This window comes from Convolutriloba macropyga, chromosome 11 (genome assembly GCF_964194025.1).
Source record: "Convolutriloba macropyga chromosome 11, txConMacr16.3, whole genome shotgun sequence".
Lineage (NCBI taxonomy): Eukaryota > Metazoa > Xenacoelomorpha > Acoela > Convolutidae > Convolutriloba > Convolutriloba macropyga.
The window spans coordinates 38,948,680-38,973,138 of NC_134478.1; the positions used below are offsets into that span (position 1 = coordinate 38,948,680).

Below are 24,459 nucleotides of genomic sequence, written 5' to 3' on the forward strand. Positions count from 1 at the left end.
AAGTAAACGGGAGTGGTCACTATTTAAGCCGTTATTTGAAAATTTTGTCAAAAAACAATGAAGCAAAGTAATTTGAAAAAAATCAACGTCCAAATAAAAATTAAAAAGTTCCGATTGTAAGAATCCATGACGAGATCATACCAGTCCCTGTCTTTGCTGCGCTCTTAAAAACCACCCAATTGTTTCAAATGCTTGTGAAGTAGATCACTCGATAAGTTAAATATTTCAAAAATCAAAAAAAACTTTGACGCTTTTTGGCTAAAATTTTAACAATAGAAGATTTTTATAGGGCGCCTTGTTTTGACTAGTGATTGTTTGGAGTTTACAGAGTCTGTGTCAGCGGTTTTTAGGTCTCTACGTCTGGCGAATTTCAACAAAGTTGACCAAAAAAGCAGGTATTGTGCCATTTTTGAAAAAATTAAATCGCAATTTGAAAAGTTGAAAAATTTACCAAAGTTTTAGCCAAAATAACTTCAATCAAACAACTCAGCAACGTTCCTCTATCTTAAACGAAAACAATAACATTTTATTTTTGAAAATTTTAATTTTTTTTAATCATATTAGCGAAATTGAACCCGAATTTTAGCGAAAATTACGGAAAATGTGAATAAAAACTGTCGAGTATTCACAACACTTGAAAAAATCTGTTTTAATCCATTTTCTAGGATGTACGAGCTGTCTAACGATACCACTCACAACTCTCTACGATGAATATTTCGATCGGCCAAGATTGCCAAAATTGAGTATATAGTTGCTCCCTCCCCACTAATAGGGGGGTCAGAACAATTAAGCATATGAGCGTAGATATCTCAATTTGCCCATAACGAGCATTTACAGGTACAGAACTAAAACCACTTGAATGTGGCTGGCGCTTTCGGGCTAATTTCCACAAAGCAATTAAAAACCTCAAACTGAGAAATAGGATAAAATAAATGAAAAAAGTATGTACTGTACGTGCTGTAAGAGCATTTCACAATAGTTTATTCCTTTTAATTCTTTTGCCGCCCAATTTTACGACTAAATGTTTTATGATTACGAAAATGAGGGATTATGTTGCAATTAATACGAAAAAAACTTATTTTGGAACGCCTTTCCGTCTAACATATTTTGCGGTCAACAGCAGTTTTCATTTTTCAACTTCCATATAAAGAACCAACTTTTAATCCACAAAATTTGAAAGTACAATATGTTTCACACATACAATGTTTTAACATGGGAAATATAAAATCTGGTATATGTAAAGTCACTAGAAAATTTGGGTCGCGGTAGATTGCTCGTCAAGCCGTAATGCTCAATTGAAGAAAGTGATTGAAGAATGGGAAAGAAAGAAATTTTATTGTACTATCGCACCTTGAACAAGTCCGGTAAATTTTGATTTGTTTTTTGATAGTCCAAAGTTTTGTATCGTGACTTTATTTTGTGATCTCCAACTATACTTTCCAAAAAAAATCTGTTCATGTTGAATTTTGTTTGCGGGAAAATTTTTTAATGAACATTGTCTGCAAAGATAAGATATTGTAAATTACCCAATTGACACTTGTGCCGCAATTACAATTTTTTCCTTTTACCAAGAAATTTTCTGTTCGCAGACCACACAATCGAACCACAACTTCTCTTGTTGACGGTCAAATTATTGTGGAAAGTGACTGTTTTTGACTGTTTTTGACCGATCAACATAGAAAATGATCGTTTTCCATTGTTATTTTAGGATTTTTCCGTTTTTGAACACTTTTAATAGTATTTGACAGAACACTTTTTTGAAAGTATTTTTGTTTGATTGCAACAAATGCAACGGACTGTATTCAAAATCATCAATGGGGATTATGTATGCGGGCTAAAACAAAATTGGGAAAAAAGGAGTCCGAATAGCAGTGAATGCTTTGAGAGCGGTGAAAAAGAATTCATAGCTATGAAATGGAAATATTACCAAAAATTCCCGCTGGATTTAACATACATCTTTATCGACAAAATAATGTATAAAAATATGGAAAAATAGCGGTGAAAGATAATATTCATCACATCAAGGAGTTGTTCAGATCCAGTTTTGAGAAATAGCAACAAAACCGAACTGAGAAGCGTCGTTTTTTGACGATTTTCTTTTCCGATTTCTTCGGTGTTTTTGATTTAAGAACTGTCGATTATCGTCGTTTTGTCGGCATGATCGACCGTTTATGTAAGAAGTGCCGATTAATCTCTTTTTGTCGTTTTTGTCGTTATTTTATGTAATAAGTGTGTCGAATATTGTCTCCCTATCCGATTAGATTTTGAAAAGAAAAAATTAAAAAGTTTTGCTCTTAGAAATACTTTCTTAGTTGTCAAATTTGCGCTCAAAAATCTCTTCATAAAGTTTTAATGTCATTTTATCGAGTTTAAATTTCTCTGTTTATAGTTTTAACGGTCATCTCTTGGGTTCAAAGAACGCTGAAAAACGTTAATCCCGGTATAAAATAACGGTTAAAAATAGTTGTCCCGTAAAAAGAGCGGCTAAAAACGATCATTTCTTATGTTTAAGAAACACTTAGAAACGATGCTTTCCTATATGAAAAACGGTCTTCTCCTAAAAATAACGGCCAGAAACGGTGTTTCTTAATTAAAAAAATGCTAAAAAACGGCCATCTCCTAGAAAAAGTTCAAACGTCGGAAAACTATCAAAACGCTCTCACCGGTAAAAAAACATAAGGGTTTTGAATTTTTTTTCCTAAAAATACCAATCAAAAACAATCATTTCTTATGTTTTATGTTTCTTGTAACAAAATTGCAACTGGGTTTCACATATTTTTAACCAAGTGCCAAAATGCAATAGTTGTTTCCCGGTTTGGGATGGATGTTTGAAGATACATTGTCTTTTGAAAAACTTCCCAATGAAAGTAAATTTGAGAGCCTTGATAAGAAACAATTGTAAGATAGCTTCAAAATATATGCGAAATTGCAAAAAAATTGCACGGGAATCAAGAATTGCATATTGGGATTTACTTCTTTATATATTATGACAACCTTGAACTGGCGAGAGTTCAACAAATGCTTTTAACCCACTTTACTATCTAAAACCAGTTTGGCAAATTGAGACCATGGCTCTTTTTCCTTCTCTTCGACCGATTTTCAACAATTATCTCTTCTCAAAATTTGATTGATATCCTGATGTTCGTTTGTTTTTGCTCTCTCTTTCAATGCCTGACATCAATTTTTATACAAAGAGAATGTTGGTTCAACCATTTTGCCCCACTGCCCATATCTTGAATCTATTTAATTATGGTGTTTCTATTACCTGCAGCAGAGATTTACCTGGCAAGATTTATCAAGATCTGACCAACTTGTGCTTGAAATTTAGGCTCGTCAAGTTTTGGGCAAGATTTTGCATGACATGTAAAGAGTGTATATCTGTAGAAACCACCTTTATTATATCTTTAACTCTTAAGATTACACTCTTCATCTACAATTTTTCCACCATTATTAAGAATGGCGCAAACGGGGTAAATTTTTTTAAAATTCTTTTTGATCTATCCTAGCTATTTTTCGGTTTGAGTTTGAACTGTGCAACCAAAAAGTCGCACAAAATAAATTACCAGTGTCTCCACTGTAATTAGATCCAATTCATGACTTCTGCAAAGTAGTCACTCCCATATGCTATTGTCAGATAATAATATGCAAAAATTGTAGTTTGCAAAAACTCATCAAATGTCTGAATTGAAGTTAGATTTCTTTAAATATCAAGATAAGCCGTTTTTGTAAGTTTTATCGTAACGTGCCAGTAACCTGAAAATTGTTGCAATGAGGTATTTCAGTTATGTTTGTATACTTTTTGTTGGATTCTTGTTCTTTTTGCATTTAGAAAATATAGTACTGTTTGCATATAAATTTCTCAAAATAGGATTCAAAGTCATTACTATTGCGACGGATCGATCAATTGGTAATTGTCAAACCCGGGTCGAGGAATAATCGGAAAAAATGCAAGATAAGCGGTGAAGTTTTTGTGGTGAAATGCGGTGAAATTATGTAAATTCACCGCTAGAGTAAGCGGTGAACTCACAAAATTTCACCACAGTTCACCACTAAATTATATAATTTCACCGCTATAAATCGCAAATCTTACAAAAATTCAACGCGCATGTTTTACAGAAAGTAGAGTGAATTTGATTCAATATCTAAGCAAGTACTCTAGAACGCAGTGAGAGGAGGCGCAGTGGAAGAGGAAGTGTCCGACATGCTGAAGGTTACAGGGTCGAACCCGCGTAAGGACGGTAAGTTATAGTAAGAAGTGATATTACATATATTAGTGTTGAAATGCGGTTAATTTTTGTAAGTTAACCGCTTACTCTAGCAGTGAAAATACATAATTTCACCGCATGCACCGCCCAAGTACCACTCGCTCACAAAGGCCTCAAGGAATTAGCCTATAGTAAAAGAATTTATGTAATTTCATCGCATTCACTTCTTATGTCACATAATTTTGACACGTTTTTTAAGCGGTAGAATTTTACCGCTAAATTTAGCGGTGAAATTATGTAATTTCATCGCTACCAGGTGGCATTTTTTTTCACCGCATTCACCGCCTGATTAATGTAATTTCACCGCATTCACCGCTTATCTTACAAATTTTTCCACATTCACCGCTTATTTTGCATATTTTTTGCGTTGAATGACGGTGACCCTCGACCCGTGAATTACCTTCATGCGAAATTCTTTCACCTTTCTGTTTAACTTAATTTCATTAAGTTCGAATTTTTCAAGTTTTTGAGAGAAAATGGAGACCCAATTTGACTTTACAATAATAATGATTGATATAGAATTTCTAACCTCAATTCTTCTGTCTTACACGTGGGGCACACCCTTTGACTGTAGATTTGTGACTGTTGACTTGTGTCCAGAACCTGACACTTTGAGAGGTAGTTGTGGAAGAAGGAAGTACCGCTGGACCACGTGTTCACTTTCAGGCTTCTATTTGCACAACATATAGGATCATAGGAGTTTTATCAACAGCCGACAATTAAGTTCAAAAAACAACTTATAAATCTCAGAAACAATAGCTCTCATTTCAAAAATCATGCGAAAAGTTTTTTTGACAGCAAAATGATTGATCGGAAACGAAGGATTGCAGAAAAGTGAAGTGTACTTATTTTAGGCTGCAGCGAATGACTCCAACAAAAAGCAGAAAACGAAGCTAAGTCTTGTGATTTATCGATATTGAATTGGTATCCACGAAGTGTTTTTTAAACAGAGAACAATACATGACAAGAAATACAATTTTTAAGTGATCTAGTTTAAAGAAAACCTGTTTGAGTTGATTTTAACTAAACTTCGGTACAGAATGTGGTGACATTTGATTTGAATGGAATCAATGCCGGGCTTTTATTACACCCATTAAATCTTTTAGATCAGGTTGAAGTCGTTGTAACTCACTAAAGTTCTTTCGTGTAAAATTGCAAGCCATTTCTGGTATGATAAAAAATCGCACAATTTCTTATTGACAAATTCATGCGTGTAATTTTAAGTGAGATGTTTTCATACTGTGATGATTAACTACAGAACTTTTTGCGTGATTAACAGTACCGGAGGAACGACCAGTTTTAATCGGAATTTCTGTCTGCATCTTATTTCCTTCAATTGTTCCATTGAACAATCATGAAATCAAAACGAACATCGAAATGTTTTCGAAGTATAGTCAGATTTGAAAAGCAAAAAAAGACCCAAAGAACATCACTCCATCTAGATTACATTAGTGGTCAGTACAGACTCCCCAATAGGGCATAATTGACACATTTTTGAGAGTGGATTTCCCACGCAATCTTATTACATTAATTATGTGCAAAATACTCATATTCGCAAAATTGGATTGGATTGAAATATTTTGAGGGGATGTTTCGGTGAATACACTGATGGAATAGTGTGAGTGTTTTTCAAAGGCAAATGCAATCAGATTTGACAATTTGAGTAAATAGATTTCACTATTAGCCTAAATCAGGAAAAAATCGAATTAGGACTACATACATTAAGCTCAATTATGGGAGAGAAGATATTTCTACACTTAATTATCGATTAAATATACAAGAGAATTTAAAAAATATTGGAACAAAAGAGTGTAAAATGGCTTCTTTATGCTTTGTAAAATCCACTGACACAAATTTGTCAGCGTAGGTTATTTTGTATTGTCAATATTGTCCCCTGAACCACTATAAAAGTTCTTTCTGGGAAACACTGACGAATTAGTGTAAGTGTAGCTCAAGTTTCCGTAAATGAAACCCACTGGCATAAAACAAGGGAGAATTTGAACTAAATTAAGAGGTCTGTTTTGACCAGTAATGTATAATTTATTGACTTTATTGAGTATGACGTTAGGTTGCAAGGAATAAAAAATGATGTTCTGTAGTCGGGCTGCAAGAAACGGTGTACAACTTCTGCAACGTATTTGGAGCAAGTAATGTCAAAAGTGTTTTTTCAATGTGAAAAGAGCAAACAAGAAAATCATAGGAACAGAAACATAAACTAAGTTTTGGCAAGCAAAAAATATATTAGCGGCCTCACTGATCGAAACATATGGGTTTTAATTTTTTTTGTGGTCATCAGTGATTTCGTAAGTTCTGCCGTGTACGATCTAATAACCACTATGTTCAAAACAGCTTTTAGTGAATGTTTGAAAACGTTGCTCATATGAGTTACTTTTCTCAGAACCTAGTGGCATCCAACAAAAATGGTCAAAACATTATTTTTGAATCGCCATCATAAGTTTACGTTATAAGATCTCAACTTAAGCATACTACATCATCAAGATGAATTGTACTAGTTTTAGGTGTCAAGGCATTTTGACACATTAAGTGACTGCAATTGTACTCTTTCGGTGTGGTCTATATAGTTTTACATTATTTGTTCCAATATAACGTTGATTGTAAGACCACTTCATTTGAAAATTCAAGACAATCTTTTTATTAAAAATGTGGGACCTACCTCTGACTGCAATATATAGCAATTTATCAGTTCCGTGCAAATAAACATTTTCATGCCAGAGAGGTTTATGATCTGAAATGAAACAACCACCTTTTCACGAGATCTAATAAATCGGGCGAATAAAAAAATGCAGGCAACAGGTAGTGTTTTTTTTGTTATTGCACTATAAAATTGAAGCATTAAAAGGTGTTATGCTATTGGCTATTTGTTCTAGCATATTGTGCATTGTGTGTACCACATCTCGTTTTTTATCTTTCTGGTGATGAACCAGGACATCTTTTGTCCTCATTTTATTTTACAAATTGGGTTGTAACTTTGCAAACTAAAGATAAAAAACTCACCTCAATCACCAAGTTTTGAGGCTCCATTAATAGTCAAATAAGGCAAAAACACTGTTATAAGAAGTTTTTAACATGAGTACTGTTGTTTTGAATTTTCTGTTGATAAAATTTGCTTTAACCACTGCTTCGACTGTCTCTCTATTCAATAAGAACTAACTAGTTGTCCCAGAGTTAGACTGATTTAAAATCAGCACTTATCTTTTTCTTGGAAAATTTTGTTTATGCTGTAGCTAAAAAATATTTGCATTCATTAGTTTTGCATTTAAAAAATATGTCAAAGATTGGTCAGAATAGCGCCGTCTCTAAACTTGCGAACTGAATTCTTCCTTTTCCGACCAATTTGATTCTTACGATGCAATGCTTGTGAAGCTTAGAGCGTGCGTGACGACAATAAAATACGGCAGAGACACCGGGAAAAGATTGGTTTTGAGATCTCCACTAATAAAATATGCTGCAACCATACGATTTTGACTGCCTTGCTCCTAAATGGCAATCAAAACAAAATTTTGCAAAATTATTGCCTACCTATCTGCGATTGTTAACGTTACTCCGGTAAATTTACTCAAAAGGAGCCAACCCGTTATCCCAAAAATATACTGATTTAAAATCAGCACTTATCTTTTTCTTGGAAAAATTTTGTTTATGCTGTAGCTAAAAAATATTTGCATTCATTAGTTTTGCATTTAAAAAATATGTCAAAGATTGGTCAGAATAGCGCCGTCTCTAAACTTGCGAACTGAATTCTTCCTTTTCCGACCAATTTGATTCTTACGATGCAATGCTTGGGAAGCTTAGAGCGTGCGTGACGACAATCAAATACGGCAGAAACACCGGGAAAACATTGGTTTTGAGATCTCCACTAATAAAATATGCTGCAACCATACGATTCTGACTGCCTTGCTCCTAAATGGCAATCAAAACAAAATTTTGCAAAATTTTTGCCTACCCGGGTTGAGGTTTGGCGGTGAATTTTCCTAAGAAATGCTGTGAAATGCGGTGAAAAAAATAATTTTCACCGCGTATTTCTTACATCTTTTTGCGGTGAATGCGGTGAATCGCGGTGAATTATTTATTTTCACCGCGTTCTCAGCATTGTTACAAAAAATACTTGTCCCTACACGGGATCGAACCTCTGCCCTCCTGCATGCCTTCACCTGCTTACTCCACTGCTCCAACTGTCACTTACTTATTTGCTATTTATAGTGAATTTAAATCAGGTTGAGTAAACGTTGGAAAGCAAATGCGGTGAATTTTTGTAAGAAATGCGGTGATTTTCGTGGTGAATTTTTGTAAGAAATGCGGTGAAATATTTTTTTTCACCGCATTCACCGCTTTCACCGCAATTCTTACATTAATTTGACACAAAAACCGATGCGGTGAATTTTTGTAAGAAATGCGGTGAATTTTGCGGTGAATTTTTGTAAGAAATGCGGTGAAATGCGGTGAAATATTTATTCTCACCGCATTCACCGCAATCACCGCAATCACCGCATTTCTTACAAAAGTTCACCGCATTCACCGAAATTTCTTACAAAAATTTACCCAAAAACCTCGACCCGGGTGCCTTTCTGCGATTGTTAACGTTATTCCGGTAAATTTACTCAAAAGGAGCCAACCCGTTATCCCAAAAATATACTGATTTAAAATCAACACCTATCTTTTTCTTAGAAAAATTTTATTTATGTTGTAGCAAAAAATAACCGTTGTAAGCAAATTATATGTACACAGATTGATCAGATTAGTGACATGAATCTAAACATTTTGCTGCAGCTTTTCGAATTTGTCTACCAAGGAAAATGAAGCCATTTCTACCATTCTAAAATTTTGATAAATGCTGGCTACAAATATTCTCCGACCGGATTCAAGTCCCAGGACATTTCAGAGCTGAATCTTTACATTCACATGGTAACCCGAAATCTCAGCTCTGAAAAATTAGTACATAATAAGTCCAATTCTGTGCATTTATGAGCTTGATAAATTCAGAAGAGATTTTTAATTCATGATATTCTACTTGACAGATTAAAACCATACAAAATTCACGTGAAATTGAAATTTCGATCATACTAAGAAAGAATGAGCTTGACGAAATCACGTTAAAACTATTAAAACTATCGTCCCAGAATGTAACGACATGTTACCACCAGAGACGTCTTGAAAACAGCATAAAATACAAATACCCACTGAGTTTGGGGGGGGGGGTCTAAACAGAATAGAACAGATCCAGGGGTAGATCTGGTTTTGATGAAGATCCAGAATTCATTTTGTCAGCCACTTCAGAGAAACTAGGTTGACCGGATATTTTTACTCTGATCATTCCAATTATTGACATGATCATGATACTTGGCAGACTAAAATGCGGAATAAAAGTTTGTATGATGCAGCGCTGAAAAAAGTGTGACCTCAGTCCGGGCGGCTCAAACAATGCATTAACTTTTTTTTAGAAAAATAAATATATAGTGAGAACGAATACTATGATTTCCACGACCAGTTCATAGTTAAAAATTAGAGATGAGCCGTAGTCATGATTATAAAGTTAAGGCTAAAAAAGGAGTGTTAAGGAAAATAACATAAAATTTTCCTTGCATTCGATCAAAATAGTGCGTTATCTAAATTTGCGAACTGCGTTCTTCTATTTTCGACCAATTTGATACTTACGATGCAGTGATTGTGAAGTTTACATCATGTGTGACCAAACTCCCAAAGAAGTCGAGAACCCGGTCCACTTCTAAAATATCTCATCTTTCACACTATCAGTTGGGCAACATTTGTAAGTGTAGTAGTAAACAAATTGCTTATTTTCATTCAGAAGGCCCTGCTGAAATGATTGTTCCGAAAATCAATAATGGATATAACTTATAACTAAGAAAGAATTGAAAAACCGAGAGACAATATTGGTCAGAGGAAAGGTTGAATAAAAGCAAACAGATCAATACCTATATAAATTGACTATAGTTACGTTTGACTGCAATTATCTATGATTTTTTAAGCAAAACCATAAAAATGTCTTGGCCATTTTTAATGTGCAGTTTTCTAATTCCAAGTGCACAAATTATATGTTGCCATATTGCACGCTACGATGTACAATGGCACTAGCGAGCTTGGGTTTAACTATTTGGGGGCCCTCTAAGCAAGGGTTATAACACACATATTTTATATATATATATATATATATATATATATATATACATAAATATATATATATATATATATATATATATATATATATATATATATATATATATAAATATATATATACACTTTGCCGATTATAAGGGAAATTAATTACCGATAACAGAGAAAGTCCATGTCACATTTCTATATATTCCGTTCCCTGTTTTCTCTTCGGTGGCTCCAATTTTGTATCGGTGGTGAACAACTGGACCAATTTGTAAACGATGATCAGTAAGCTTCAAATCATTTCCATTTGGATCCTTTAGAGTGCCTACTGTGCGTTTCCACGGGTTCAACAAGTCAATTTGTACAGCTGGCGAGTCCAATGTTCCAAGAGCCTAAGAATTGTAAACTGTTGTTTTTAAACTGTTGTTTTAGTTATTAAATCTTAAAAGTTTCTCTACACAATGAAAATAACGAAAAAGTTTTCAAAAGAGCTGAATTTTTATAAAACTTCTGCACAAATCAAACTATAAACTGCCGTAATGTAAAGTGGTTAAAGAAGATAAAGTATTCGTGGATTAACCAACGCTTTTTTTTCGGCGGCATATCTAGCTTGAATCTACCCCCTTCCCTGAACAAAATTTTCCAGCTGCCGTTATAACTAAACAATGAAACTAATGCATCTTTTTGAACTGTGTCAAGGGTTTGCAAACACTGATGGCTTCATCCGTAAAGATTTATATATACCAATAAAAAGCTGCGTAAACATCATTAAGTGAAAGCATCATTAATTCTACAGGGGATAAAGGAAAGTGTGCCATTACCTGTACTTGAGCTGCCTCGTCACTTAGATCAATCTTGTAAGCAACTCTCTTCACATCCAAACTCAAATCTCTCTCGGGCAACTCAGTTGAACAGTCGTCTTCTATCTGTTCAACTACCTTCTTTCCTTCGCCATCATCTGCATGTCTTTTGTTTAATTTGTTTCGTCTGTCTGAATTGTCGGCAGTCATTCAAGAGTTTCAGTTATTCCCTAGTTCAAAACTAATGCCAAATTTGCAAAGATTTGCAAATTTTTGCTCAATAATGCCAAATTTGTTAAAATTCGCAAATTATTTCTTCACAAGGCCAAATTTGCAAAATTTTGCAAATTAATGTTAAGATTGCCAAAATTTGCAAACGATGGGCCGAGTTCGTTCCGGTCGAGCTCTGCTTAATTTATCAATGTGGGTTATTTTCCTAACCACTTCTCAGAGATTGCTTAATTTAATTGAAAAATGTTCAAAGTACACTATGCAAACAACTTGAGTGGTAAAATTACCCTACAAGGCCAACTGCTAACTATAAGAGACACAAATATTCAGACCTGTTCGCAAATATTTGTAAAATTAATGCATTATTTTACAAAATTTGCAAATTTCTTTATAAATAATTGCAAATTTGACATTAAGCTAAAACTAGGGTTGTTTCCTTGGAGGGATTTTTGTTATTGTTTCAGTTATTGTTTCCCAACATCAATTTATTATCTAACAATTATTGGTAGAAGAAAATGTCTTCTCAAAGCCATCCTAAACTTTCCATTGCTGGCAGGTTCTCCTGATTCAATTCCAGGATTCTTTAAAACGGTGCTAATTACTGGATAACAACTCATTTTACATTAAAAATATCAATAACAGCTTCCATCAAAGCCTAATGTGAACAAGACGGCGGCACCCTCAACAGGTCTGTCCGCAGCACAAACTGTTCCAACAAACCTCATAAGCTCATCAAGAAAGTTTAATTTGATAAACGAGACAGTTTTTTTTATTTAGCAATGAAATTTGTAATCCATAAACAATTTCCAAAAAAAACATTTTGTAAAAATTTGCCAAAAACAGCAAAAGTACTTAGAGCAACCGAAGTGCTAATAATATCTTGTCATAGTCATAAAACTATTATTTGTTGGTTTCTTTGCAAAGATGATGGTTTCACTCCGATTTCAATTTCTGAAAACAGCCGATAAATTGAAATAACTTGTAATACAGGCTAGCGCCACTACCAATTGTAACTTAAACTAGGTAAACACAAATTCCACAAAAAGTTTATTTGTGGGTTTGGTGGTAAATTTTGCATTTATGTTTTTTTTATTTATTCCACTTTTTGTGTTTTGTGGAAACGAGAGTTTAAGAGAGCGGAATGTGGTGGAATATCACCATATTCCCAAATTAGGCTTGTGAGATTGTTTTAAGTAAATTATATTTACCTAATTCGATTCAACTTTGCTGAAGCGGCACCATTACGATGCAGAGGTATACCCCAAAAATTCCGCCTTAGTAAAATCGGCTCGAAAATTAGTTATATACAATGAACGAATTTAGGTGACATCCTTTGTATCTTACTTTTCGCAAAAGGGGTTCAACCAATTTTGCGAAATAAAAGAACATTCGGTGCAAAAAGAAGGTAACAAATCTTGTAGCACGTTTCCGCTCAATTTAGGTATCTATTATTCGCGCGCATTTTGAGCATGCAATAAGCACTTTAATAAAGATTTAATTGAAACTTTCAAAGCTTCAAATTGCTTTAAATACATGCAACCACAAAAACTGATTTTTTTCTGAAAAATCCCTCGCACATCAAAGACTTTGTATATCAATGTGGGACTGGCCAATTTTAATAAGTAGTAATAAATAGTACTAATAAGTAGTAATAAGTAGTAATAAAGTACTATAAGTAGTAATAAAGTAGTAATAAAGTACTACTAGTAGTAATAAGTTAGGCTTAATTAAATAAGTAGCAATTAAGTTAGGATTAATTGCGGATTATATGCGAAATCGAGCTACATTGTTTGCGAAAAATCGATTCATAAATGGAGCGGATGCGTTATACAACGGATGCGTTATGCGAAAAATAGGTTATTAAGTTTGTACTTGTATTTCGCGGCTAAAATTAGGACAATTTTGCGAACACGGGTTACGATATTCCCTTCCATTTTGCCGGTTTCTGGTAAAGTACCTATTTTTTGCAATATTGTTCCACTTTCAATGTATTAACATAGTAAAAACGAACACGAGATACACGCATCGGGCATGTCTGCCCGTGACGATTTGGGTATACCTCTGCATCGTAATGACTAATCCATCATTTAAGCTAGTTGTAATTGCCAGCCAAATCCGATAGGTGAAATTCGAATAATGAAACAAATGTTTTTATGTTAGCTGTTGGAATTGCGAATGTTTTACCATACTTCATAAATAAAAATAGTTTGTTTCACCCTGACATTCTCCCTAATTAATAGTACAGGTTTTTTGTGTAAATGAAACACACATAAATGGTCATCTTGTTTATGTAATTGCTAGAATATAGATACATAAGTGGCAATAAAATTCCTTAAACTAAACGGAATTAAAATAAACATTTTAGGCGCTAACTGAAATGTTTGATATCTATGTACAATATGTTTGAAACAGCACTGACTAAGTCCTTTCGTTATAGATTTTTTCGGAAAAAAAATCAATTATACTTTTCTCACTTTTATCCAAATTGGTCATTCGTGGAATTTGGTGACAGAAATTTGTGGAATTTGGTTTTGTAAGGAAATTTCACATTTTAAGCCAATTTTACATGTTTTAAGATGTATTCTGAGAAAAAATATGGTGAAATGGGAAGAAGGTTCCCCCAATTTGGTAGCGGAGGTAGTCTGTATTGTGTTTATTTCGAAATAAGCTACTCAAAGTCTGGCACACAATAACAGTGACAACTGAAAAAATCAACTCTATCTTTTTACAGGCTGATGCCCTAAATGACGTAAAGAGTACTCAATTTTACACAATTATAAAAATTTATTGAAAACTAAAAACTAAAAAAGTACAATCCTCAAAAAACAACATATGGAGGATGCTTTTTAATAGAGAACTGCGTTATAGATGAAAGTCATTCCTAAAGTTTTTAACAATTAAACAAAAAAAATTCAACAAAAATCGATTATTAGTATATTTTGTGAGCGGAAGAATTTTAAATTCTGCGCGAGAATTATTTCGCGCAGAATTCGGCTGGTGTGAAACTTTTAATCCAAAGTACAGCCATTTTTGCTTAAACTCTTTGAATTTTGTGAAAATTTTGCAGGAATTTAAAAGAAATCTCATAAAAGACGGAAACTCTGAACAGCGATTATGTGAGGTGCTTAAAGTGGACATAGAAGAAGCGGATGACTTAAGGTTGATTGCAAACCAAAGAGACCGTTTGTTGTCCCCGTACAGGCCCAGAGACACATACTCGTACAACTCAGACACGCTCAACTTGGCCAATTTGTCATTGTTCACTGAAAAATATATTATCAGGCGTTTGTCAGAACTTTGAACGAATTCAGCTGTTCAAAATTACTACGGTAGTTGAAACGCTCAAAATGTTCAGTTCCTCAAAATTTGACCGTTTATCTGACCCATATCACATATTCTCAAATATGGGGTTGCCTGTAATTTGGACCCTTCATGAACGGTTGATCATTTTGAATGCCCGTAGATTTTTAAGTAAATTTTTCATTTGACTGTCGCAACCCATGTTATCGACTGATATTTGCATTCTTTCTCGTAACACGTTTTTGAGTGATCTAGCTCCAATTTGTTCACAGTGTCATCTCATTGTAAACCATAACGAATCTTTTCTGCTAGCCCCCCCCCCCCCGCTTAGTTAGGCACCCCCCATATATAAATGTGTAAACATATTGTTAAAGCTAAGTAATCTTATACGTGAACATATATGAGCAATATGCATTTACTAAAAGCTAGCACAGCTATGGTTTGAAAGTATGACGTATTCAACCAAAATTTGTTGCATATAACGTAAGCATCAATAAATCGGCTACAATAAGGGCTTGAATTTTTAAAACTTTTTAAAGGAAACTATTCTAAAAGTGCCTTCAATCTACCTAGACACTTGTTTCAATGAATTGCAAATATCGCTCTTACAATTCGCAAAAACTTAGATTTTTTGGGGGGGGGGGTTCAAAATTATCGGCTATATAAGGCTGGGGGGCGCTAGCAGAAAAGATCCACCATAACTTGATACAGCCTGATAAGAAATATTCAAAACATGATAAATCTTGCTCAGATCTTGACACATGGAACTTTTGCGATGAATATATCAAGATTTGTACGAACTTGTATGGGCATCTTTGTATGTATAGCATCAAGAAACAAGATCTTTGCAAGATAATTAAGAAAGATTTATAATGACATGGCAAGACATACTAAGTTCTAAAATTTATAAAGCACCTTCAAACAGCATATAACACAAATTCATATGATTAAGCACGAGTCATCAAGTTTTGTCAAAAATTATTTAGAATTCTCAGAAAATTCAGCTCCCATTAGTTTATTACTCAGCAATTATGCCTACTTTTTCCAGCATAATGTCATACGTTTGTAGCTTATAACTGATAATCACTATAGTAGTATTAGCACTATTTTTACAGTAGCTAGTTTGTAGGCAGTTACCACAAAGCCCATTTAGCCTGATGGTGACGACTTGCTACGCAAATTAAATGTTATCAGTGCCCACGCAGAAGTTCAAATCACATATAAAGCAACCTTTGTTGGCGGGAGTTACATCATTACCCAAAGTAAATATTACCCAAAGTCAAGACTGGCCATGGTAAATTCTGACACGAACATAGAACTGGGCATCCTAAAAAACAGAAAGTCTCTAGACTGATTTACCTCTGATTTATTCTGCCTCCAACCTCCGGGGTATATATGACAATTTTTAAACACTTCTTAGAACACAGAAACAAAACTATTTCAGGAACGCAATTATATGAAATTCCTTGAATCTTCACTTTAATAACATGATGAAAGCTTACAGGCAAAATAATAGACAAAAAGATCTCAAGTTAGTTCGAGAAATTGTCATGGCGCATCTGGATAATATCTTGTCAAGATTTCATCACCATTTATCCAGAATTCCTGGTGTTTCAAGATTATTGTAAGATATTAAAATTTGGCAAACGATCTGAAAAACATGCATGTCTTATCAAGGTGTATTAAGTTTCGATTTTCTGGGACTTTGTTCTTATTCTATCCCCTATGAACGCCACAAATTTCAGCAGGCGCACGAACTCGAGAAACTGAAATGAAATGTTAAATAGTTAAATCAAAGTTTTCAAGCAAACATTTTTTATTTCATGCTGATGTCTTTAGACCTAATGATTGGAGGAACAATTACAATTAATGGGTCGATCAATATCAAAATTTCGATATTTCATCGTCCGTATTTCAGACGAAATGCGTTTTCTTACCTTTCAGAAGGGGTTGGTTTGCTGACAGCTTCGGTAGACCTTCGACGGATGAATTGATGAAATTAGTCACTTCGTTCAACACAACGCTGTTTTGCCCAGAAAGACAGTCGGCCATTGTGCGAGTCAGATTTGACAACAAAATGTTCTGATTGGTTGCTTCGAGTAGTTTGCCCCCAAAATCTTCTCCCTGGCCGTACTCTTTGTCGAATGACCACTAGAAATAATGAATGAACGCAGATGAAGAATTTAGCTACAATTATCAATGAGCTTTTAATCATTCTTGACCCCTTACTTGAACAACAATAATGGCAAAATATACATTCTTTATTATTTTTTTATCTCACAACGAATTGCGGTACAATGTACGTCTCTTCCCGGGTTGAGACAGGATGGCTAACTTACAAGAACTTACAAGTTTCTTACGAAGGATAGTTAGGTTGTAAGAACGCACAAGTCGGATTTCTAACTTGTAAGAACTTACAAGTCTGATGGTTATCTTGTAAGTTATAATAATAATAAACAAATTCGTTCTCAAACTGATACCAAATGACAGAATAAACATACAATGAGTAAGTTATTATCAGTTTGCAAGAGCACCATCAGAGTTTTACTGACCGTTCTCAAGTGTCTTGATTTATTTTGAGAGCATTTCTGTTACATAAAAGATAGCGAGTAAATCTGTATTTTCATATATGTCGACATCTCTAATATTATGCAAATAAGAGTCTAATTGTTTTTTGTCAAGTAGTAGAACATTTTTATTTTGTTTTGTAAGTCTCATTTCAGTTCTCAAAAGTTTATTTCTTTTCTCCGGTCCAAAAATGTGTGGGTTTCTTTGGGGCTTATGTCGCTATTTACCTCTTGATGGACATGTGTTTGTCTTAAAACAGCTGCCAGAAGCTTCAAAAGCTCATAGACAAAAATTCCTCACTAGGGGTATTTTTTATCTTCGATATCAACTTGAGCGTCGATTCGAACTTAATTTTGTTTTTCAAAAAATAATTCGGATAAACAGTTTCTGTTGACTTTCAATTTTTTCCATTACTTTTTTATCAGCAGTACTTCACACCAGTATGCAGTACTGACAGATTGGCTGAATAATGGATTTATATGCACTAAACAATGCAGAAGACGGCAAAAACTTTTTGAGTTGATACAGCAACGAAACGTTCTTGGCAGTTTTTTCAGCAACTGATTTGCATGCTCCTTGAAACTCATTTTGTGGTCTATTTTGGGACCCAAATACTTTGCAGCTAAGTCAAAGAGAGTTGCCTCTAAGTTTAGAGACAATCTCATATTTTTCTACCAGTTTTAAAAATGCATCAACTGCCTTTCAGTTCTCTCTGAAGCCATATTGTTCAATATTGAGCATATTAATTTGTTTTAAAAAAACTGTGCTGTTCCTTGCTAAAAACTTTCCAAATACTTTAGACAGTTCTGGAGTCAGTGCAATAGGTCGGTATATAGCTCTTCGTTCCTGATTTCATTTTTGTGTCGTGGTATTACCTTAGCTGTTTTTTAAAAAAGTAGTATTGTGTTCTTCATCCAAAATTCTGTCGAACAGAGTATAGAGATCAGGAAACACCACTGGTTGTTGATTTTCAGGAACCAATTTGACATTTCATAGCGATCGAACGAGCGTTTAGTTTTCAAAGTTAGAAGACAATAAAAAATTTCTTCCAAACTTCACCATAAGGGTAGAAATAGTTGTTTTTATTTCACTTACATTTTCACTTTTTATTATTTCATTGATTCGTGTGATAAAACATCAAGAAGACATTACTATTTTGATCTTTTTCATTTCTGCCCCCAGCTTAGTGAGTGCATTTTGTTTGTACCCCCCAGACGCACGTGCCATATTTTTGAATAATGATTTACTTTGTAATGGCAAGTGCTCTGTAACTGGGGCGGCATAACGTACTGGGGGCACATAGGGAAAAGATCCGATTATTTTGTGTGTGTGTGTGTGTGTGTGTTTGCGTGTGGTGTGTTTGTGTATGTGTGTGTATGTGTGTGTGTGTGTGTGTGTGTATGTGTGTGTGTGTGTGTGTGTGTGTGTGTGTGTGTGTGTGTGTGTGTGTGTGTGTGTGTGTGTAATTGGCCTTTATAGCCCCCTTCCAGCTTTGTGGGGCTTGAAACTTTAAACCCTTATCCTAATTCTGCCCTTATCTAGCTAATTATATGGTGGGGTCAAACTGAGAAAAGCCCAAAACAGGCCAAGAAAATGGCTGTGGAGTAGACAGGAAACTTAACACATTTACGATGAATTTTATCTTGTCTTTCGAAATCGATCTAGCATCTAGCTGTTACACAATTTATAACGATTCAAGCTATCTTCTGGATTATTTTTTGATTTTGGGAGCAAAATTGAATTTTAAATGCCAGCATATTCTACATGTCTAAATAAAACGTGAGAGGACTGTACTCAGATCTGTTTTTTTTAATGGATTTATTTAATCAATGATAGCATTTGAGGTAAAGAAAATTTGAACTCCGATATGAAAGTCCCTGCTCCCATGTATTAATGTATCAGACAGGGGAATTTACCCTATGGTTTATGTAAAAACTACTCGACTTAATGAAAGAAAATTTGAATATAGACTGATCAAAAATGAGCTACATAACACAAAATACATGTTCATTTAATCTACAGAAGAGTTTTTGCTGAAAAGGTTGTTGTGAATTGAGGGCAAATTAATTGAGCTAAATTGAATTGAAAACAAATTCGAAGTCAAGCTTTAACTAACTTGTCTCAAGAACCAGTCCGTACTCCTCCAAGATACAGGTCCATCCATAGTTAATGCATACTCAGCTCCTACTGTCATTAAATTACATAAGCACCGTTTTCTTTCAAATTGGAGTTTTGCGCAGATGTATTTAACAAACAGTGATGAATGTTCCCTCGGAATCATATCCATCCATTCCGAAAAAATTTACACTGCATATATATATATATATATATATATATATATATATATATATGTGTGTGTATGTCTTTTTTAAAACAATTTCGCCTTTCTTGTTTTGCGTGTTAACTGAGTAACGTAAGATTCTAATATGAGGCAAAAATTTTGTCAGAGCCACTATACGAATATACTTGCATAATTGACCCAGAAATAATATGTTATCATGTATATCTCGTTGTTTTATGGCCGCAACTCTATGTTTGCAGGAAAAGTTATTTGTGCAGATTTGAGTTCAGCCTGTATTCCTTGTCATTTTTTAGACTCATCACTTAACCTCACTAATGCCAATGCCTCCCTAATTGTGTTCCCAGGGAATTACAAAATAACCTAGTGAGTAAATACTGGATAATATCTTATGGTTATTATAAAATTTTTTTCGAAAAACATTGGTTTCAAAGAAACAATGGGTTGATAAGATTTGTCATTTTATTTCTGTCAAATTGTAACTTAGTCTCGACAAAGAAGCCACGTCCTATTTTGAGTGAATCCGAAATGAGTTTTAATTGAAGTTCTATGACTTCGCAATAGGGTTCTGGCTTTGAAAATACGAATATTTTTAACTTCTTGAAAAATGTTTTGAACTCTTGCCCATTTTTGTGTTTTTTATGTCCTGTAATTTTATGAAAAAAACGATAGATCACATATAACAAAATTGGCGAGTTTGAAATTGTTTTATGATTTTAGTGATTAGACTATGTTTTTAACGGCTTCGATAACGTTTATCACAAAAATTTGTTCAATTGTAGAATTTCTCCTGTGTTTTCTGACCTTTTTGTAGTGGTATGACCTATTTTGGAAAAAAGCCAATCTCATGGCTTCCCATTGTGTAAGAAAAGAGTGAAATTAATGTTTTCAGTTGACAGCTAAGGCTTTTCATGTTTTTGAAATTATTTTGTTTTCTAAAAAGATCAATTTATTCTTAGTTTTGCTCCTTTTTCTTCTAGTTACCTAGTTTCATTAAGTGTAGTTCACATATCTTTCCAACGAAGTGTAAGTTTTTTTTCGTTTAACAGACTTTTAAGTATTGATTTTTTTGTCGTATTTAAGGTTTATTTATTATTTGATTTTGATGCTTGTCTTGTCTTGTATTCCTGTTAATGGCAGATATTATCGGCCCTCTAGTGCAGCTTTATTTAAATCAGGTAGTTTTTGGTGTTTAAAGCGTTCTTTATTCATTCACCATTAAATTATGAATTTAAATGTATATTTTTGAAAGTGTTCTAACTCATTCTCATTTTGACGACATTTAAGTAAAAAATGTGGTTGTGTGGGGGCGGAACCTTATGTGCAAACGCATATTACCAAACCTCTTTGTCATTTTCGACATAAAAATCAAGAAATTTTTATACTGACAGAAGCCCAATGCGATAGAGCTCAAAACGGTTCAAACAGGAACAACTAAATATAAAACTATTGGATTTTACATAATTAAGCATGTTTGACTTTTCGAACACTTGAAAAAAAATTAAATTTTAGGTAGCTCAATTTTTGTTAGGTCTAGAGCTATTCATCAGATTGTTACACATTTAAATGTTAAATGCAACAGTCATTCTATTGCAAAAACAACTGTTCCTTTTTCTACAGCGTGCCGAACGCAACAGCTTCTTAAATTGATTTCGAAAATATAGTTGACTGCTAGATGACTTTAGAGCTTTTTATGGGCTACTTTCGGCTATTTCCGAGCGCATTTTATCCCAAAAAAATTTTATCTTAAAAATCTAACAAGATTTAGTTTTGCTTCCGTCTCATTTTAATGAGCGCTAGGTTTGAGGGAAAGCAAAAACATTTTTAATTTTGAATGAATCAAATTCTTTTAATTTGGAATTTTTTAGGATTGTCCAAACAAAAATATTTCCAGAGAAGTTCAACAGAGAAAATATGAAACAAAGAGCGGAAAAAGCTGAATGTTTTTGGGTTCTAAGGTTGCCTGACGCGTGATGGTTCTGTATTTAGGAAGAAAAAAACAATCATTGTTTCAATACATTTTGGTTAAAATTAAGATCTACTGGTAAAAATTTTGTTTTGTGAAGAACGATGCCTTTAGATCCACTTCCTATTTCTTTATCCGATTCTTGGCTCGAACTGGAGGATGGCATAGCAACAGGTGCCAGGGTGACCCCTGGAAGGGTGAATGTCATTGTGAGGTCATTGAGATGGTAAAAAAGCAGAGCCTGGCCCCATGACTTTTTGAAGAGGTAAGCATGGATATAGAGACCATACGTCCATTCTAAGGTCAGTTGAGAAAATGTGGCTGTGATTGAGACCTCCTTGCTTCCTTGTGACGTTCCCACGGTCAATGTTGGTTGACTGAAATCAACAGGCAAAATTTCGGTAGTCAATTGTAATTTAGGCCCCGTAATATCCAGTTGAGGATTACATAGAAAACTATCAAAAACGCGTGTCATTTGGTTGTATTTATACTGGAATTCGAGTCCTTAAAGATATAGCAGAACACAAAGAAGATCGATAACATTAGGCAATGATCACCTCTAATCGAACTCCAACAGTTGTTTTGCAAAGTCTCTTCAAAGATGTTAAAACAGTGGATGGTTAGATGGTTATCTTGCAAGATATTGCACGAGTTCTTGCAAGATTAAGTCTTATTTCACGAGATTCTTGTAAGATCGTGACACTGGAAGATAGTCGTCGGTAAAAGACTACAGATTTTCAAAGATAACGAAAAAATAACATAGAGAGATGCTCAAGTCGACTTCGAATATTTATCTTGCAAGATCTTGCATAATCCTGACAAAATATTGCAAGATCTTGCAAGATAACCATTCATCTTGCAAATATGGCCCGATCAAGACCAGCTTGAAAGGAGTACTTTGATTTTCAATTTATTTTTCTTCGTTGTTAAAAAATTAGCGTCAATTTAGAATTTTATGTGAGAATAAAATATAAAAATCCAAAAGAATTAGCACAAATTAAAAAAAATACTTAAATGATAAGAAGTGTAAGCAAATATCGTTAATAATTAATAATATTTAAAAAAATTTGAAGGAAATTTTTGATTGAAGAAGTGTAATTGTAAAGATACCCGGTTAAAGGAACAAGGAATCCAAAAGTTTCGAAAAACCTTCTATTTGTTTTTGCAGTGCTCAAAGGAGCAGCAACATTTTAGCGTAGCTGGCTGAAAAAATGATGTTCGATACTAAAACACATTTAGCTGAGATAATATTGTTTCAAATTATATCAATAAAACACTTGCAGCTATCTCCGGCAAAAATGTCTGGGCAAAGTGAAATGCAATGACCTTGTAACGTCCAATGAGAGCAGAGCTCGACAGGAACAAACTTGCAAGAATCTTGCAAACTAACCAAAAATCTTGCAAGATCTTACAAGATAGACATCGTCTTGCAAGATCTTGCAAAATAACCATTTTTTGCAAGAATCTTGCAAGATCTTGCAAAATAAACATCTGGCCTCGACTAGGGTGATTACAAAAAATTAACTAGCTTTATATGAAAATAAAGTATAAATATGAACATGAAATGAACAAGTAGAATATGAATAGTTCAACGAGCGCTCAATTTTCAGCAAAATTGTTCAGGTAAACTCAGCAGTAGCTCGTTTTCAGGTAAACTGGATGTTCAGGTAAGCTCAGCATTTACTCGTTTTCTCAGTACTCCGTTCCTGTGATCAATGGTGTTTTGTATGTAAAATGATTACAAAATTGAAGCTAAAGTGACAACTGTGAAAAAAATATATTTTAAGATCTCTAGTTGTGCGAATTCCAAAAAATGCATTTTCGAGACGAATCATTCGACAGATAATCTTATGAAAGAAAAATGCTGAAACACATTCTCTATTAACTGTTTAATGAAAACAGAAAAATTTTGTTTCAACAAAAAACCAAATTCTTTGTCAAAACTACAAACTCTCTTTGTACGCTCAGAAAAACTTTTGGTGCAAATCAAACCTTTTTTGGGCTTTTTAGATGTAACTTTTTGGAAGAATGATGGTTTGTTGTTAACCAACGTTCTTTTGTTTCAAAATAATTGCACTTTATTTTGCATGTTCAACAACTAAAAACATCTGCTGATTGCTCATAATCATCAAACCTGATTTTATAAAATTCGATTGGTTATTGGATACAAAATGATACAAATAGATACCCAAAAAGGAGAAAAGAAGTTCTTCAATGAAAAAAAAACTTGCTGTATATGAAAATAAGTTTAAAAGATATATTGTAAATCGTTTTTTCCTGTTTTCTATCTCGAGTTTGAAGCAAACAGGACAATTACCGGTATAAATATAAGATTTGTCATATATGTTAATTTAAAAAAAGTCCTTCAAAGAAATTTACTTTCTTGATAAAAATGATTCTTTTTTGATATAAAACGAGCTTAAATAGCAGACCGAACATTAATAAATTCAGCAAGTAAAAAATTGACAAGCGGTCCTTACTACTTAAAAATAAATTTTGGGACCAGTTTCATTGGGTGTTTTAAAATTTGGGCACTGAACTTTAAAAACAAACAAAATTATAAATTTGAAAATTCAATTCAGCTGAAACAGTTAAAGAACAATATTACTCCAACGGCACCAATGTTCACCAAATTAGTGCAAAAATGATCTATTTGGTCCCAAATGGCACAAAAAGAGCGAAAAAAGATAGAAACAAGTAAGAATTGGAGAATATGGTACAAATATTTCAACGTAAATTACTGCTCGGAAAAAAACCGAAGTTTGAGAATCCCTCAAGCTGGCATTTTTTGCTCCCAGTCCTTTAAAATGGATTAACTCTGAGATTTGTAAGTTTATTATTTTGAAATATAGACCGGGTCTGCATCGTTTTCGCTTGAAGCAGAAAGTGAAGTAATAA

The 24,459-nt window shown here is 33.8% G+C and overlaps 1 protein-coding gene across 2 annotated transcripts in view; it reads right to left on the reverse strand.

Moving 5' to 3' along the window:
- The window catches only part of LOC142350021 (uncharacterized), a 29,000-nt gene that overhangs the window by 3,602 nt on the left and 939 nt on the right, over positions 1-24,459 (reverse strand). Inside the window, exons 2-9 of one of the 2 annotated variants that reach the window (XM_075401923.1) lie at positions 21,670-21,938; positions 19,413-19,480; positions 16,666-16,879; positions 14,536-14,691; positions 11,219-11,388; positions 10,567-10,789; positions 9,936-10,005; positions 4,795-4,935 (exon numbers count right to left, since the gene is read on the reverse strand). In XM_075401923.1, the coding sequence (XP_075258038.1) occupies positions 4,795-4,935; positions 9,936-10,005; positions 10,567-10,789; positions 11,219-11,388; positions 14,536-14,691; positions 16,666-16,879; positions 19,413-19,480; positions 21,670-21,938 (1,311 nt within the window). Of the gene's footprint in view, positions 1-4,794; positions 4,936-9,935; positions 10,006-10,566; positions 10,790-11,218; positions 11,389-14,535; positions 14,692-16,665; positions 16,880-19,412; positions 19,484-21,669; positions 21,939-24,459 lie in introns of both variants that reach the window. The other variant, XM_075401922.1, reaches the window with a different exon arrangement.